Here is a 20,080-nt window from a genome sequence, read left to right on the forward strand (position 1 = left end):
TCTGATAAACCTCACTTCCAAATAAAAATTTAATTCTGTGATGTGAAATTTTCATTTTGTAAATCAAAAATGTTAATTACTTATCAGTTTGTTTTAAAATTCAAGAAGGAAAACATTCAATGCTAATATAAAGAGTGAAAAGTTTTAACAGGTATAACTGATTTAGAAGTATACATAAAAAGTTTAGATACAATATACAGTCGATTCCAGTTATTTGGAACACATCGGGACTAGTGCATTTTGGCCTGATTAAGCGGCTGTCCCAATTATCCGAAGTTTCACGTAAAAAAAGTTAAAAATACAATGGACCCCTGCTTTACAATTGGTTCACTGTACAATCAAATACGTTACGATGGAGTCACCATAGTAAAGTACTGTTCACTATATGATGTGTAGTAAGTGCCAGTCATTGCGATCACGTTTGTGAATTGAATTTTAATTCTATTAAACAGCGATTCTAATTAACGAAAATAGGAGGAATATTATCCACAGGCTATAAAAGTAAAGATATATTAAGCACAAATTTACTCTTTATTACCTTGCCAATTAAAAAATTAAATGATACATTAAAATTGGAAGAATGTACATGATAATCGGAATAATTAATACGTACTGTAATATGTACATACTAAACTAGTTGACATTTCTGTTCACTGACATTTGTGGGTGGGGATTAAAATCTAAAACAGTAAAAAGATAAGCAATCAATAACAAAACTCAGCACACACAAATTGCAAGTAACATGATAAGCACAAGTGAGAATGGAGTAACAAGTTAAAAATAGGAATGAGGAGAAGATTCTGAAAATTAATTTTTTTATATGATTGAAGATTCCATAGAAGTATAAACACATTTCACCATAATAACCCACAGAATTCCAGCTGTCGGTATTATCGCAAATTCAATAAGACTATTTTACTATCTGTTTATGATAGATTGCACTAACAGAGAAGCCCACAGCTGACTGCTAATTGTTTTTGTTTTATGGTTGTGACCTCAAGAAATCCAACCGAACCATGTGGTAATTAAAAATGTGGTACATTTTTAATTACCACATGGTTCAGTCGGATTTCTCATATTATATGAGATATTCTATATTTACACAAAGTAAAACTTTTATTTCTCTTAAACTATCTACATAATTAAACCATAATTACATAATTAAATAATTTAAAAAATTTAATTTATTTTCTTTTATAAGGCTTTTTAAAATGCTATCAGTTATATCTATAATCAGTATCATAACTTTCTACTAAAGATTTCAGTGTTTTTGGAAGAGGAAGCACTTGAATTCAAACTGCATTGCTATCATGATAATATAGATACTGTTGGATGGCTTGTCTATAGAGATGCTTCGAACATTCTGGTTGCACAGATAGGTACCATCTGTAGAAGTCCTTATCCATATGATAATTTGGTGAAAGAATTTTATGTTGATGAAGCCATGAGGCTAGATTTAAAGAATCATGGCCATTCATTATTAGGACCTTAATTGATGGCAAGTGCTGCTGAAACATCTCATGTTTTCTTTTAGGCACACTGATTTCACAAATGTAACAAAAAAGTGGTGTCCTCCATTTCAGATCCATGTAATCAATTTCAGAATTTACCTTAATCAAGACTTTAATTATTTCTCCTAGTCCCCACAGTGCTGTATAATGCAAAGCAATTTTACCAAAGTGGTTTGTTCACTTGTGTTCTAGTAAGTATTATAGCTTGCACTGTACCAGCATTATAATGAACTAATGAATTATGAACACATATATGAAGAGGAGTATTGAAATTATGATCTTGCAAGTGGACATCAGCCCCAGCAGTGATGAGCAATTCTGTAAGCAGCGCTCTTTCATGGTATTCTGCTTTATGCAATGGAGTAAATCCAAAATTATCTGACTTGTTCACCAACGCTCCTGATTCTAGAATTACCTCAACGATATGATGATAAATCAAAGATACTGCCTCACAAAGTGGTGTGCTTCTATCCTTTATACTTGGAGGCTCAGCACTCTACAGTGGGAAGTTTACATCTATTCCAGAATCAACCAGTAATCTCACACTGTTTGCATCATTTCTTATCACAGCAATATGCAGTTCTCTGACTTCTGGTGGCATTGCAAGGAGAGATGATTTACTAGTGCTCATGATGATTGAGTCTGTGAGCACTACTCATAAATTTGAAGTAAATGCTTTCATTTATTACCACAGAATGAGGGGCTCACATCTGGTGAGTATGGGCTTGGCATACCCAGGGTCCTGAGCTGGATATCATCATTCTTCTCTTTCTTGGTGATTCCCTTCTATTTTTATCTCTCTCTCTCTCTCTCTCTCTCTCTCTCTCTCTCTCTCTCTCTCTCTCTCTCTCTCTCTCTCTCAGTGTAACTCAGGGAATTTTTTTTTTTTTTTGGCTAGTGCAGCATAAGCCTCAGGCTTCCTTGCACCATGTAGCTAAATACTACTACTAATAATAATATAAAAAAATGAGCATTTATAGGGACTAGATTGGAAGCACTTAATCACAAATATTTCAAAACATTTAAAAAGCAACTGATTATACCAAATAGGTACAAAGCCTGATATCTTAACGCTAAAGATATAGGGAAAGAAAGATGTCATCCAAATGGAGACATTTTTAAGCAGTGCAATCCAAAGTTTCATTTACACAAATTCTTTTGACTTTTGATTGAGGGACTATGAAAGTTTTCTACTTAAGATTTTAAAGAGCCAATCATTAAAAATACTTTCATTACTCCTATGAGGAGTAATGCAAGTATATTTTGGATTAAATTGTGTATAAATTAAAGCTGAAAATATTTGAAAAATTTGAAACATACTGAATTTCAAAATATCAGCTCAAATTAATAAGACAAGGTTTTAGTTATAATTTATAATGGAATTATATAGAACAGGATAATAAAAAAAAAGTAATTGAAATCAACGAAAGAAATGTATTTCAGTTACTTTTTTTTTTCCAAAAATTATTACTGCTAAATGGGATTAAATCTTTAACAGTAAAATCCACTTTGAAGAGGGGGTGGCTTAACATGGAATACTGAAGTTTGTATGTAAAAACATAATTATTTAAAAATTTGCTACACCAACAGATGGTTACTCTGACGTCAGAATTCTCATACTCTTTCATTCTTAAGGGCTTCTTTCTTGGCCCTCCTTGAAAAAGCTTGGTGGAGGGGGAGAAGATGATGTAATGATTTATGTGCTTTCATATAAAAACTGTAATCTAGGCATTTCTTTTGTTATTATGCTTACTAGTAGCTCACCTCAACAAATTAGCATTGTTTTTGTATTTGGTAGAAAGTTATGTCAAGTACTTTTTCTATTAAAACATAAATTAATTCAATATCAATGCCATCAAAGATAAAATGCTGTTTAGCAATTTTTACTGCTAAACAGCAATATTACCTAAAGCATCTTGTACAATATAGATCTCCATCACATCCACTGCATCGCAAAGTAGCATCTTCTGTGCAAATTGTACACCACGGTAGCTCTTCTGAGTCCTGCTTAAACACAAAAGAAAAAATAAAATCAAAACAAGTTATTACAGTTAATATATAAAAATATAATTTATAATAAAATATTAAATGTATATATGCAGCATTTCACAAAAATCAAATTTAGCCAACCTACATTTATCTCAATATAAAGAGATATGTTAAAAGTATATACAGGCTGGAATATTACAGAGGAATATGCGTCCTGAACCTGCTGTTAAAGATCCTTGGAAAATGGATCAGGAACCATTTAGAAGAATGAATTGAGGTATCAGAAGAACTGCTGTTTTTCAGCTGGGAGGTCATGTGTAGATCATATCTCAACAGTACGACAGATCCTTGAAAAATGCCAATCAAAAGGAAAAAAAATCTTTATGATTTTCATTGACCTTGAAAAGGCATATGACAGTGTTCCAAGAAAACTCTTATGGGAAGCACTGAAAGAGGCAAATATTGATGGACAACTGATTAACATTATTAAGGCAATTTACAGGAATAATAGATGCAGAATTAAAGTGGGATCAGCTTTATCACCTGAATTCCACACTTCAAAAGGCATGTCACCAGCACTTTTCAAAATTTATATCGACATCTGCCTAAGATCCTGGTAAAAAAAAAAAGGAATAAAATGGGATTGCCGATTAATAAGAACACCTATATTCACAATTTACTTTTTTGCAGATGATCAGGTGGTGATAGCACAAGACTTAGAAAATGCAGCAAAGTATGCATGTTGTCAATTGTTTGAGGAATATAAACAATGGGGTCTAAAAATCAATTTTAGCAAGACTGAAACGTTGCCTTCAGGGCCAGGACATGTTCTAAATATTGCAGGTTTTAAAATCAAACAAGTCGATAAATTCAAATATTTGGGATCAATCTTACAAAGTGATGGATTATCCCAAGCAGAAATCAATAAGAGAATTACAGATGGCAGAAAGGCTATCAGCATGTTAAACTCTGTTCTGTGGAGCAAAAATATCCTAAATAAAACAAAGAAACTTATATTTCAAATGATTGTACAAAGTCTTCTATTGTATGGCTTTGAAAACCTGGACATTGAATAGGTGAGCGGAAAACAAATTGCTCTCCACAGAAATGGATTTTTGGAGACGTTCAGCAGGAACTTCTAGAAGAGACAGAAAACGGAATGAAGACATAAGGGAAAAAATGGAAGTGAAAAAGACTATTATTGACACCATCAAAGAAAAGCGTCTAACATGGTATGGACATGTAAAACTGATGCAAGAAAACAGATATCCAAAGGCTATCCTGGAATGGATACCTCCTGGAAGAAGGAGAAGAAGAAGACGACCTAGGAGGACATGGATGGATGGAGTACAGGAGTGCATGACAGCCTGAGGCTTAACCGACCAAGACACCTTGAACCGCACTTTATGGTGGGAAAAAATTCCTAACAAGAAATAACTTGTAGGCTGAGGAAACCCATTGTAAATGGAAACACTCCTTTGAAGAAGAAGAAGAAGATATACAGGCTGGCCTCGATTAATGCGATTAATTCGTCCCGCGAGAGCATTGCGCAAAACGGAAACGCATTAATTGAATATAATAATCAATAGGAAAAATTATAATTGGTCCTTGACCTTCTGGAATGTCCATAAAGAATTTTAAAAATACCTTTTAAATAACTTTTTTTAACTGTATACAATGTAAAAGATAATGAAAATAATTATGGAATTAAATGTTTATTGCATAAAACAGCGGTTCCCAAACTGTGCGCTGCGGAATATTTTAAATTTTCGAGGGAAACACAGCGATACTCGACATCTGTCGGAAACCATGCAAACTACTAGCTCGAGGTAGTTCACAGTGTCAGAATTTCTTATTAAGTTGTTTGGACCTAACTACCAAACGGAACTGTTAGGTATTTCTTTTGGTCTGGGTGCGCCTTGAAAAAATTACTGAGACACTAAGGGCGCCGTGAATCGAGAAAGTTTCGGAACCTCTGACATAAAATACACAATGAAGAAATGACTGTTGCGGAAATATTTGAACAGTGTTGACTTTCTCTTTTCATCAATCAATTTCCGATAGCTGACAACAATCTTCTCTGGGCCCTGGCGAAATAAATATTGCAGAGAACATCAAATCTTTTGTTTGAGGTTCTATGTGATACGAAAGATTTCATCTAATTCTTTTACTGTTATCTCCCTCGCGGTAACATTTTCATCTGGCTCATTTAAAAATTTCAATTTTTATGCAAGTGTGCATTGACTTTATTAGCAGGAGACAAATAAGTAATAAGTCTTCTTCCGGTGGTTGATAGAACACACCGAGGCGGGCAGCAGGCAAACGTTTGTTTATTGACCATACGACTCGCGGTAAGCTTAACGCGCGATTCAAATCTTTTTCAACTATCGCATAAAAAAAAAAGATCACGTTAACCGGAAATTTGCATTGTGTAAAGTGAAAAGTGATATAATTTTTCAAATAGCGTTAACTGAAAATCGCGTTAATCGAACTCGCGTTATGCAAGGCCTAGCTGTATATTACTGTATATTAAAGCCCAAAATCTGGTAATATGCCTTGGTAAAAGTCCAAAATTCAGAATATTTTTTTACAAAGGATTTGGTAATAGTCTGAAATATCAAATATCTATTGCTGCTCAGATACACTAAATCCTATCACTTAACAGTTTCTGTTAAATCATTGGATAGGTTATGTGAAATGATAAATAGGTTAAATGAAAGCCCTGCTCAGATATATATTTGATAATCACATTTGCAAATTCTTTTCCATTATAACCCCGGGGGCTCACATCTGGTGAGTATAGGCTTGGCACACCCAGGGTCCTGAGCTGGATATCATCATTCTTCTCTTTCTTGGTGATTCCCTTCTACTTTTGTGTGTGTGTGTGTGTGTGTGTGTGTGTGTGTGTGTGTGTGTGTGTGTGTGTGTGTGTGTGTGTGTGTGTGTGTGTGTGTGTGTGTGTGTCTCTCTCTCTCTCTCTCTCTCTCTCTCTCTCTCTCTCTCAGGGTAACTTGGGAATTTTTTTTTTTGGCTGGTGCAGCATAAGCCTCAAGCTTCCTTGCACCATATAGCTAATAATAATAATAATAATAATAATAATAAAGTATTAGGCACTCCATGTGTAGCGAATATGTTAGCCAGGAAACCTTGCAGGCATAGAAGATATATCTCCCTATGTACTTGTTTACTAATCAGAAAAGTGAAAGAAGCAGGAAATTATCATTGTTTCCCTTTTTGCACTGTCCAGCTATCTCCCCACCTCAACCTAAATGGCTCCCTCCCCTTTTCTAAGTGGGTTACTCCCACCACCAACTATCACCTCCCACCCCCAGAGCAGGATGCCCATCCTGCTCTGGGACCCTCTTCTATCCCCCCTTCAATCAAGTGGGCACCTTCACTACTACCTCTCTTTCCTCTACCACTTTAACCCTCTCCCACTTCCGATCTCTCCACTGCCCAGCTCACCTCCTCATGGCACTGGATGGTAAGCTAGAGGTTTCTTTGTGAACACACAAGCCCCTAGGCTAAGAGGCCAGATGAACAACACAACCCACACTAACACTACACGAACAATCACTAACCTACATAAATCTGACCTTTACAGAGTTTGTATTTATCACATTGCTTGATGCGAAGTTGGGGGAAATCATCAGAGCTGCATTACAATTAACATTATACACTATGTCAAGTTATCTCTTTGCTGAATTTTAAACAAAAGCATATAGAGGAATAATCATTATATATAGTGAATATGTTACCCAAACAACCTTGTGGGGATAGCAGATATATCCCACTATGTCCTTGTTTAAAATCAGAGAAGAGATGATCAAATGATGCAAAAAGAGATACAATAATGATCTCCTGCTTCATTCACTTTTCTGATTTTTAAACAAGGGCAGAGGGGTCACATCTGCTGTTTGACAGAGTTTCTTCTGTAACCTATTCACTATATTCTGTATCAAGTCAATAAGAAATTTAATCATATCTGTTTATGGTTTATGTTTCTATATCAAAATTTGTGAAGAAAACTTTTCTAACAAAATAATAAAATAAACAAAAACACAAATAACTTTAATTATTTTGAATTGTTAGTTTTACAAATTGCCTTCATCATCCTTTTTGCCAAAACAAACTTTCAAATGTAAGGACTTACTCCAGAGTAGTAAAAGTCAGAAATAAAGTGAAAAGCATTGATATTTCAGGCTTTTACCAATGCAAACTGGTAAATCCTAGGGTTGGCCAAAACACTTTGAGAAAATGCTTTATCAGTTTGCACTGGTAAATATAAAAACTGTATTCTAAGGTGACATAGAAGCTTATGGTAGATATAAGCTAGTCTGTAATCAAGACACAAAGGAGGTTAGGCAAGCGAAGGGCAGACTACAAGAAATCTTTGGCAAAGGATGCATAGAAAAACAGCAAACACTTCTTTACTTATGTAAACTCTAGAAGGATGAATCAGATTGGTCCACTTGAAATCGATCGTTCGACTGTTGATGATCCTTCTACTGAATGAGTATTTTGCACCTACATTCATACATGAGGAGTTATTTAGGGAGGAGAATGACAAAATTTTATTACACTTTAATAAACACAAAGGAGCTAAAGGATATTGTAATAACAGAGAGAAAAGTGGAGGATAAAGTTGAAGCTAAACATAAGAAAAGCACCTAGAGTGGATGCGATCTATCCAGTTATATTAAAGGAGGCAGTAAACGAAGTAAGCAAACCCTTAGCCACAATTATGAGAGCATCCTTGGACTAAGGGGATCCTTATAGACAGAAGATGTGCAAATGTATCTCCTATTCACAAAGGGAGTTCAAAGGGTGACATGAGTAATTACAGAATTATTAGTCTAACTTCTGTTTTGGGGAAAATCATGGAGTCACTGTTTAAAGAAGCATGATGGATCATCTAGATGACTGGTTATAGTTCAGATACAGCATGGGTTTGTTAAAGGGAGGCCTTGTTTGATCAGTTTGATTGGATACTATGATGCAATCACAAAGGAATTGGATGCAAAAAATAATTTTGATATTATATATTTGGATTTCAGGAAAGCTTTTGATACTCTTGCACATAGAAGACCACTGTACAAATTGAAGTAGTATGGCATTAAGGGCAATGGATAAATGGATGGTTGAGCGGGAGAAGACAGAGAGTGGTAATCAATGGACACTGCTCGACGTGGACTAATGTTGTTAGTGGTATTCTCCAGGGGTCCATGTTGGGCTTGTTGTTTTCTATATTTATCAATAATACTGATAAAGGTATATCAGGCTAAATATCCAAGTTTGCAGATGATACAAAGGTTGGTAGGGTTGTTAATGACAGTAAGCACGGTATGCTACTGCAACAGGATATGGAAAAGTTGGGCAGATGGGCTGAGAGGTGGTAACTGAAGTTTAACACTGACAAATTCAAAATACTCATATGGGTAGGAGGTGATTATCCCCTTGTATAAGGGCAATGGTCAAGCCACCTTGAGTACAGTCAGTCCTCGTATAGCATGATAGTTGTGTTCCTAGAAACCCTTGTGCAATGCAAAATCGTGCAATATAAACAACAGGCCCTATGGGAAAAATAGGGTTAGGTACCGACCACCCAAGATTTGAATACACATTTGTAACCAAAACATTACCAAACACAATAAATAATCGTAATAAAATACTTACGTACAGTGGTACCTTGGTTTGCGAGCATAATTCGTTCCGGAAACGTGCTCGTAATCCAAAGCACTCGTATATCAAAGCGAATTTCCCCATAAGAAATAATGGAAACCCAGATGATTTGTTCCAAAACTCAAAAATATTCATATACTGTAAAACTGATTAATACAAAATACATACCTTTTTATATTTTTAATATTTAAATTTAATATACATAATTCGATTGCTCGTTTCTGCGAGCAATCGAATTTATTAATTATTGGGTAGGACGACTTTCACTGTCTCTAACGGAATCACTGCTATCTGTTGATTTTTTTCTTTTTGTGCGACTTTAACAAGGAATCTTTCCAATGACACTTGCTTTTGCCTCCTTTTGAGGATTTCACGGAAATCAGATTCATCGCTCGCACTATTACAAAACGAGGAGGCACGCTTGATACACATAAACAAAGCTGCACGCGTGTAGCCCGGTGGGCCGGAGGCCGGTGTGATTTTGGCCATAAACCGTAGTATGAGGCCACTATAAATTTTCCCGGGTAAGAATTTTTGACCCAGTCCGCCTCTGTTTATCGATATTGCTTCTTTTTTTTTTTTTTTTCTCTCTCTCTGAATCTGCAGTGTCTTTGCCAGGATGCTTCCTTTTCACACCTTTTAATTATTTTACTCATTTTTAGGGAATAAAGCACAATTACAAAACGAGTAGGCACGCTTGATACACATAAACAAAGCTGCGCGCGTGTAGCAACTGAATAAACAACACCGTAAAGGCAGAGACAACTCTATTAACACCTCACATTTTACTAAAGCACATTTCTAGGGGTTACTACCATAAAACAATAAAAACAATTTCCAGTTGCGTTTCTGTGAGTGAATCTGTATAAACTGGTAGTAAACTCGATCTAATTGCTTTTGCGATTAGACCGATAGTGGAATTGTGTTGGTTTTTACGTTATTATGGTGAAATGTGTTTCCCCTTCACTGATATAAAAAACCATAAATACATTTTCAAAATCTTCTCTTCATTCCTATCGGGTTGCGTTCGGTTGGGGTGATTCTGCGTTCGACTGCCATTTCTTGTAAACACAAAGGCTAATTGTGCATAAGCGAATTCGGTTCCTGTTCTATAAGATATCGTTCCCCTATTTATAAATCGTGTATGATCGAATTCGTGTAGTGTAAACACGTGTTATACGAGGACTGACTGTACAGTACTCGTATTGCAAGACCTCGCTCGTTTATCAAGTTAAAATTTATTAAAAATTTTTGCTCGTCTTGCAAAACACTCGCATACCAAGTTACTCGTAATCCAAGGTACCACTGTATTTTATTATGACTATTACATAATAAAATATTGCTAATGCTTTTGCTTCTATCGTAAGCAAACTTGTTTTTTGTTTGATTTTCTATCCAAACAGATGATAACCGTTCCATCTCTTCCAATTCTTTGTGTCTTAATCTAATGGATTTTAATTACACTTTGAGTTGTTCCTGCTATGAAAATTGTTTTTATTTTCTCTGCATTCTTTGTAATTCTCGGCGTTGCCTCATTTAGGTCTGTAGCACGTGCAATATCACATGGTCTTTCATTTCACTCAAAGCGTTTCACAATTTCATATCTTTTCTCTATCGACAGAGGCCGACTGGCCATACCAGGGAAACCCCAGTGGGCCGGAGGCCACTGTGATTTTGGCCATAAACCATAGTATGAGGCCACTATAAATTTTCCCGGGTAAGAATTTTTGACCCAGTCCGCCTCTGTTTATCAATATTGCTTTTCTTTTCCTCTCTGAATCTGTAGTGTCTTCACCAGGATGCTTCCTTTTCACACCTTTTAAGTATTTTACTCATTTTTAGGAAATAAAGCACAATTACAAAACAAGGAGGCACGCTTGATACACATAAACAAAGCTGCACGCGTGTAGCAACTGAATAAACAACACCGTAAAGGCAGAGATACACTATTAACACCTCACATTTTACTAAAGCACATTTCTAGGGGTTACTACCATAAAACAATAAAAACAATTTCCAGCTGTGTTTCTGCTAGTGGAATCTAAACTAGTAGTAAACTAGTAGTAAACTCGATCTAATTGCATTTGCGATTGTACCGATAGCTGGAACTGTGTTGGTTTTTACGTTATTATGATAAAATGTGTTTCCCCTTCACTGATATAAAAAACATAAATACATTTTCAGAATCTTCTCTTCATTCCTATCGTGTTGCGTTCGGTTGGGGTGATTCTGCGTTCGACTGCCATTTGTTGTAAACACAAAGGCGAATCGTGCATAAGCGAATTCGGTTCGTGTTATATAAGATATCGTTCCCCTATTTATAAATCGTGTATGATCGAATTTGTGTAGTGTAAACATGTGTTATACGAGGACTGACTGTACTGCATACAGATCTGGAAGCCTCATTTTAGGAAGGATGTAGAGCTACTGGAATTTGTACAGAGAAGGGAAATGAGATTGGTGAGGGAAACAAAGGGCTGCTCATACCAAGAATGACTTAAGTTATGGAAATTGCAAAGTCTGGAAACTAGACACCTGCCAGGTAATCTGATTGAGGTGTATAAGGCCTTGAATGGTTTGAGCAAGCTTAATGCTGATGGGATTCTTCCTCTTGTTCAGATTGTGCACCTGAGGGGGCATAAATTCAAGTTGAGGAAACACAATTGTACAATAGATGTGCAGAAAAATGCCTTTAGCCAGCGAGTGGTTGATTGCTGGAACAAACTTCCATCAGTTGTTGTGGAAGTTAATAGCTTAAATAAATTCAAAGAAGAATTGGACAAACTTTTAGAGCGAATGGCCGGGTGAAATGGGAATTTTTTTTTTGGCTGATGCTGTAAAAGCTTGCTTTCTTGCATCTTATATGTCTCTATTAATGCTAAACATTTATTGTGTTATCATTGATTACTAGTAGCTGACCTCAACAAATTAACATTGTTTTTGTATTTGGTAGAAAGTTATGTCAAGGAGGGAGTTTACTTTTTCTATTAACATAAATGAATTCAATATCAATGCCATCAGGACATTGACATGATTTACCAGATTTCTGGAAATATTTTCAAATAAGAATCAGAATCTCCTCATTTCTAAGTTTGTAGAGAGTTCCAAATTCCACTGTTACTGGACTTTAAGTTGAAAGTTAGAACACTGTTTACTTTAAGCAAATGAACACATACATGATTTAAACTACTAGAGTGTGGCTATCTCTATATGTGGCACATCCATTATTTACCAAATTTATGCTGATTTAAATCACTAATCAAAATTGGAAGTAGTATAAAACGTATACCATTTACAATTATATAAACAAGAGTTAAAATTAAGCAAATATCCAAAGTTTTTAGAAAAATATCTTTCTTTCTTCAGTAGATTCTGTGGAAATGGTTGTGACATGATATATACACACCACCTGATTTTTGATTGCACACGACAACAATATTGTGATGCAGAGATTAATTACTCCTATGTAATTTAGTACCAGGGTTGCAAGGGTTTTAAGAAATAAAGTGCAAAGTTAACTAAGGTATCCAGTTTTTCCTTAAGTGATACTGAACAACTATAGTGGGTATAACTATAGCAATGTAGATATATTTTCAGAATGTCAAAGAATAATTACTAATTAATTAATTAATCAAGTAATAATGAAATATTACTAAACAAAGGGTTCTCTTACCAAAAAACACTTCAGTTCAGTAAATAGTAAATGCAATGTCAAAGAGATCTGATTGAAGTGTTTAGAGTTTTAAATGGAGTGAGCAAACTCAGTGCTGATGACATCCTCACTGTTTCTTTCTGACATGACACATACAAGTTGATATATTTTAAATTGAAAAAAGGATAGTTGGAAGATATATGCACAAAAATGTGCTTTCAGCTAAAGAGTCATTCATTGTTAGAACAAACTTCCATCTAGTATTAGCAAAAGTGGGTAGTTTGAATTAATTTAAAGAAGGATTAGACAATTTATTAGAAAGAATGGAAAAATCATCAACTGCTTTTTAATGAACAGTTGTGGGATCTGAGTTAGCCTCTTTCTAGTAATCAGAGATAAAAAAAATAATAATAACAATAAATAAATAAATATCAGTTTATTACTCAATCATCAAAAATAAATTTTATTTTTTGTAGGAAGGGTGACCCATGGCCAGAGGGGCATACATGTAAAATAATAATACAAAAAGAAATAAAACTGCGTTACAAAACTAACACATTAAAAATTTTACAATCTGCAGATTACATATGCACATATAGCTAATAGATGAAGCCTAAATATCATACCGAGAGTATTTCACAAATGAAAAACAGTGTATTATCTACAGCAGGGCCTGTACATGTTATTGATGAAGACTCTTGGTAATAACAACACTAGTGATAATAAGCAAAAAACAATCACACATTGATTTTGATCATTTACAAGCTTTAGTTTTAGGGTTAGGTTTAGAGAAAAAATCTATCCTATGTTTTTGGTCAATGCCAAAACTAAAATTCTACTCCCCATGACTAGATTGTTGAACAGCCTCGTGTGATCTTTAACAACCATACCAAACCAGATGTCCTCCTTCAAACTCCTGTAGCTTTTCTAATAAATGCTTTTCTGGGATCATTATATTATTTATTTTACAGCAATCTAACTCCTTAACATCCCATAAAATTTGAGTTTGATTTACTTACTTCTTTTTTGTATTCACACATGAGAAGTCCACATCCCTTTTCTTAGCTCTTTCTTTGCCAGTGCTTTCTCATAATCATTTTCTGACTGTCTTACTCCATCAGCAGTTATACGCATTCTCTTATAATGATCATAAATCACATGCCTGTCTGTAACTGTCCAGTGCATGTTCCTTTTGCACAATTAGATTCTTAACATCACCTGTCATCCATTTTCATGTCTTACATTTATGGAACCTGAACACTGATATAAATAGTTCTGTGGCTTGAAGAATAAATCCCTTGAATATTTCCCATAGCATATTTGTATCTGTATTCAACACCATACAGTAGTCTCTCCAGTTAATCAAGCCCAAGAAAGGTTTCTAAAGAAACCTCTGCAGTCAAAGGTAAAGGCAAGGTCACCGCCTACTACTGGTTCTTCCACTCTCAAGTTTTTGATACCATTAAGCCTTAGTGAGAACCAGAACTAGGATATTAAAGCTCCTTGTGCTCTCTCAGGCATTCTGAGATAAGTGCCGATCGTCCTTTGTTCAAAAATCTGTTACCATACAGTGTATTTCTGGTAGACATAATTATAATCTATAAGAGGAAGGTTGAAGTCATCCATAAAAAAAAAATTTGTACTTACTAGTCTTTTTAAGCTGCCCAGAGATACTTCTCAGTCATCTGGTAAACATGACTTCACTATCAGCTTCTTATTACAGCAAGTCATTTCATATCACACTGATTCAATGTTACCTTTATCTGACCCAGGGAATATTCTTGTTGCTTTCATGCAACTTCTGCTCAGAAGCATCATTCCCTGTCTCTCCTGAATACATAGTATTTACTGAAATGAAAAATGAAATTCTTCATCTCGTATCTCTCAGTGGCACTATGTAGCCAAAGTAGCCACAACTAGCCAGCATTAATTGGCTTGATCAAAAGCTCAAAGTCATTTAATTTGTTTGCAATACTCCTGGCACTGTAGAGACAAGTTAAGTTTTGTACTTTATTGGCCTGACAACTCTGATACACCTCATATAGTTACTTAAAAGTGTTTTTTTCCATACGAGCTTAGATTGCTGGTAAATTTTGCTTTTGTTACAGTTCCTATTTCAGTGTTTAGGATAATTAATGGTTGCAAAGTGATCTATGAGAGGGTACAAGGGTAGTTTTGTCCCATGCCACTGACTGACCTCATTAAATCATGTGATGACTTCTCTAAAACTCTGAACTAGCAGTTTACCTTGGCCCTTAACAAAAACCCTTGTAACTCCTTTTTTTAAGTGAATATCATCTTTAAAGAATAAATTTGGTTTATCAACTAAGGCTAGCCATATCAAGAAAAATTTTCCCTGTAAGCCTTGCAGAGTCCCTCAAGTGTAGAGTTAATCTACAAGGCTTTCATTGTGAAATTCTCTTCTATCATTTCTAAACAGAACTGCAGACACAAAAACATTCTGTCTCACCTTACAAAGCTTTCAATATGAACTTATATTTCATAACCAATTCATGAGTTCAATTAAGCTTTAAATCATTAGTCCCCCCATGTATTACCATGCACCCACTAGTACTATTACAACCTGATAAACTGTTTGTTACATTGTCAATTTTTGTACCCAACAGACACATGATAGTCCTATGCTATTTGTATTTCTGTAAGAAAACAGATGGTACAGAAATCCTTTTAGTATTTTTCCAAGAGACTCTGATGTCAATTTTATCCCAGATTGATGGAAGCCGAATAACTGAGGTATACATTTGAGCAAAGATCATTAAGTAAAAACTAGAACTATTAATTTGGAAATACAAGTATAGTTAAGAATATTATAGATATATGATATGGACCGGGTAAACAAGTTACAAGCTTTAACGTATGCCCATTTTAGAATCTTGAATTCTAAAAATAAGATAAGGGAAAGATTGGATTTTGCAGCAGCAAGCCATAAAAATAATTATTGCAAGAGAGAATTTTTACATAGTTCACTATTATGGCTCCACCAGAAATATGAACAATATTTTGGTTAAGGCTATATGTTACCTTATTTATAAACATACACACTCGTAATGATATTTTTGAAATGAATAACTTACAAAAATTCTTTTACCAATTGTTTTCATTTAAGAACTGACCAATCAAGTGGTCAAAGACAAACTGATATGCTTTTTCTATCTATGGTGATTATTCCCAGACTATTCCTTAAATAATTCAGAAATATCTTAGTTTAGGTAAACTCTAGTTATTTTGGGTAAACTCTACAGTAGTGATTGGGATAATGAGGATATTGTTTTTTTGTAAAATGGTCAGTGGGTTTTTTTTTTTTTTTTTTTGCTGATGCCATATAATCTTGCTTTCTTGCATCACTGTCACTATTAATACTAAAGCAGAGGTCCCAAAAAAGGCAACAAAACAGATCTACCTATTAGGGTGCACCACACTAAAAAATTTCCCTCTAAAAGCCTTGCAGATTCCCTCAAGTATTGAGTTAATCCACAAGCCTTTCATATATTCTTAGCTATCCAGGAAGAATTCTAGACACATATACATTCAGTAAAACGAGTGAATCTCAATTCTGTTTAAGGCAACTAATGCTGATATATATGCTGATAATGCTTGGTCCTTGAGGCTGCCACAGACATTCTCTCAGATATGCCAGACAAGCTATGCTTGCTACCTTGCTATCTAAAACGCTGAGGAAACTGATATTCGGGTGACACTCAAGTCAAGTGGATCCAATTTTGGTGAAGTCCAGATGGTCTGTGACAGTCAAATCCTCTGCTCGCACCTTCACAATGGTGGGACTGTTAATAATCCTGGGAATAATCCCATGAGCAAGCACACTGTGGGTGACCACTGAGGTGTGAACTAACGCAAGCAGGGGTCGAGGCGTGGCATCCACACCACATAGGGGAATGCTGCCCCTCTGTGTTACCAGACAATACTAGGCAGTAGATGACTCTCATCAACTGGTGCAATCCCACCACTTTGCTTATTGGAGGCTTAAAGTGGTTGAACTCATGTTTAGTCTCCAGAGCTAAGTTCTGGTCAACCCTCCACCATCTCTTCCATCATGCAGTATGATTGATGTCTTTTAAGGTTATGATGAACACCATGGTGAGATCCAAACTTCTTTACATTTCGAGGGTACAGCTCTAAAACTGTGTGCACAGGCTGGCCGCTAGTTATTACACCAGACCAAACCTATTGGTAACTCTCTAGGTCGCTTCATTGTCAGCTAGTGTATAATCTTGTTGCCTCTACTCTGCCAGATATTGACTGGAGGGTGTCCAAATATTAGTGTATGGGGGGACATTGTCAAAGCCACGATATGTAAGGATGTGGGTATATTCTTTCTCATGCGTACGCCATATCCAAAAATTTCATTACTTCTTTTGTTTATATTTCTGTTTGTGATGATAGTCATTAATGTAACATACCATTGCAAAAAAGGGTTCAAAGAAAGCGCATCACCTAGGAATTTCATATTTCTAACCCTCTTTTTGCACTGGTATGTTACATTAATGACTAGCATCACAAACAGATATATAAACAAAAGATATTTATTAATAGTTAAGGCAAAGCTAAGTAATATTGGACAGGTGCTCTCAAAATATTCCAAAATGAGCACTTGCAACCTTTATACAACAGTTTTGGTAAACACGACAATTATGGCTGAAATGTTATCAGAAGCCCTCACAGTTTGCTTCAGTTTATCATTTTAAATGGAAAACAAAATGAAAAGCTCACCAGGTGCAGCAAACTAATATTTAATTGAACCGCCTCTGGCCCTGATGACAGCAGCACACCATTGAGGCATTGACAAGATCAATTTCTTAAGATAATCAACTGATAGTTCGTGGTTCCAAACACAAATTATGGCTTCCTGAAGTTCAGGAAGGGTCTTTGGTTTCTTTCTGGCAACTGCAGATTCCACATGATACCAACATAAGTTCTCTATAGGATTCAGGTCCGGCTGTTTCCTGGCCAGCTAACAGTTGTAATGGACTGTTCTTCCAACCATTTTGTCACATGTAACAAATGTAAACACATTATTGTCAAACCTCTAATGCAGAAATGAAACTAAAGTAAACTAAAGAAGTGCCTACTTACACTTTTTGCCTGATGGCAAGGAGCAGAGTCGTCCTGAAAGATGCAGTTACTTGGCAGGTTGAATTGGTCTCTAATGGTTGGCAGCAATTTGCCTTCCTACATAGCCAGATATCCATTGACATTTACAGAACCTCTTATAAACTGCAGGTGATACGAAATACACCCCCCCATCCTTTGGCTGGTAGGGAATTTACTGTACGCACTATACAGTCTGGATGGTATTATTCACCATGTCTACGGTGAATTGTTCATCTCCCATCAGAGCCATGTAGGTTGAATTTCTTCTCATCCGAGAAAATAACTGACTTCCACTGCTCGGGGGTCCATTTGACATGCTCCTTACACCAAATTAATCGGGCTTTTTCATTTTTTGTGTAAGGAGGGGCTGCTTCTTAAGACGATGGGATACAAGTCCATTTTTGAAGAGGTGTCTTCTGACTGTTACTGCACTTGCTACCACTCCTGCATGTTTTCCCATTCTCTTTTAAGCTCAGATGAAGAAGCTTTACAGTTCTGTTTTGGCATTAAGATTCGTTTGCTTCCGGTTCCTTTTTTCCTATCAGCAGAACCAGTATTCTTGAGTTTGGAAAGAAATCTATTCACTGTCAACTGATTACAAGACACTCTATAAGCAATATGATGGGAAAGAACAACTTTCCTCATGTAAAGCAACAATAGCACTCTTTCTTTGTGGCGTCAACTGCACGTAACTCGCCATCCGGACACAAGCAAGGAATGACTGCAACTCTTGCAGAGTGTGCTTATATAGCTGAAAGTAACAGCTGATGCAATATTAAATCATCACCTATGCGTTTCAATCTTATCTGATGCAATCTGTAAGAAACATTGTGATATAATTATGTTATTTGGATGACAATTACAATTTTAAGGGGTGATGCACTTTCTTTGACACCAGTGTATGTGGTCTCAGTTCTAAGCTCAACAAATGTCCATTTCCACTTACAGTCTGCCAAACCCCATGTACTTTTTCTGACAGTCTCAGTTATCAGTTGATTCGACGATTGTTCATCTTAGTTGCCCAAATATTATTCGTTGTATGAATACTTTTGCCTCAAAGGTGGTACTTGTGCATATGTCCATTCCAATATTCCCTGCCACAGACTTGGTAATTTGGAATCTCCTCTTTTTGATCTTCTCTGGCTTAAAATCTCTCTATCTCATTCTGTCAAATTCATCTCTTGTCTCTAACATTTTTCCAAACTCTACTAATCACTTGGAACTCTTTGACTTCCTCTCTTTGCAACTCGACTTTCTCCAGTCCAACTTTCCCAACAGTGAGGTAATTTTCCTTGGTGATTTTAATGTTCACAAATCCAGCTGGCTTCCGTTTTCTAGTCACACAGACCCAGCTGGTCGAGATGCTGAGGCTTTTGCAATTACTAATGACCTCGCACAGATTGTTCATTTACCTACCAGAATACAAGACAATCCTAACCATACAGCCAACATGCTTGATCTTTTTCTCACAAACAACCCTTCTAAATACACGGTAGAAGTGAGTGGTCCTTTAGTTAGTCACCTCAGACCACAACTTGGTGATTGTCTCTTCTGAGCCTTTATCTCATGACTATTCCCAACCTCGTGTTGTTTGGCATTACAAGAATGCAAAATGGGATGACCTGCAAGATTTCTTTTCTTCTTTTCCTTGGTCGGATTACTGTTTCAAATCTTTTGATGTCAACGTTTGCTCAGATCATGTCAGTGAAATTATTCTTGCAGGAATGGAATCCTTTATTCCACACTTCACCTTAAAATCTTATCCTTTATCTAAACCTTAGTTTTCCAATAAATGTGCTAAGGCTGTTCAAGAGAAGAATGTTACATATCACAACTGGCTTGTTTCCAATTCTTCAGTTTCATTTTCTGCCTACACCAGAGCTCGCAACAATTGTAAAGCAGTTATTAATCAGTCCAAACTAGATTTTGAACAAGCTAAGAGCAGAAAACTTGCTTCTTGCCCTAATGGTAGCCCAGCATTCTGGTCTCTTGCCAAAGCTACTGGCTGCAACCATTGCCCATCTTTGCTTCCACCTCTGTCAAAACCAGATGGTTCTATTGCCACTTCAGCCAAGGATAAAGCTGACCTGCTAGCATACCATTTTTCTTCCAACTC

The 20,080-nt window shown here is 35.9% G+C and overlaps 1 protein-coding gene and 1 pseudogene across 4 annotated transcripts in view; both read right to left on the bottom strand.

Annotated features, from left to right (window-relative positions):
• The window catches only part of LOC150084697 (abscission/NoCut checkpoint regulator), a 169,048-nt gene that overhangs the window by 36,674 nt on the left and 112,294 nt on the right, over nt 1-20,080 (bottom strand). For all 4 annotated transcript variants that reach the window (XM_090375430.1, XM_090375432.1, XM_090375433.1 and 1 more), the window contains exon 8: nt 3,418-3,515. In XM_090375430.1, the coding sequence (XP_090231556.1) occupies nt 3,418-3,515 (98 nt within the window). The remainder of the gene's footprint in view (nt 1-3,417; nt 3,516-20,080) is intronic.
• LOC150084698 (ankyrin repeat domain-containing protein 61-like) lies at nt 1,218-2,142 on the bottom strand (annotated as a pseudogene).

The sequence above is a fragment of the Mastigoproctus giganteus genome, chromosome 6, assembly GCF_048544385.1.
Source record: "Mastigoproctus giganteus isolate SK-2022 chromosome 6, ASM4854438v1, whole genome shotgun sequence".
NCBI lineage: Eukaryota > Metazoa > Arthropoda > Arachnida > Uropygi > Thelyphonidae > Mastigoproctus > Mastigoproctus giganteus.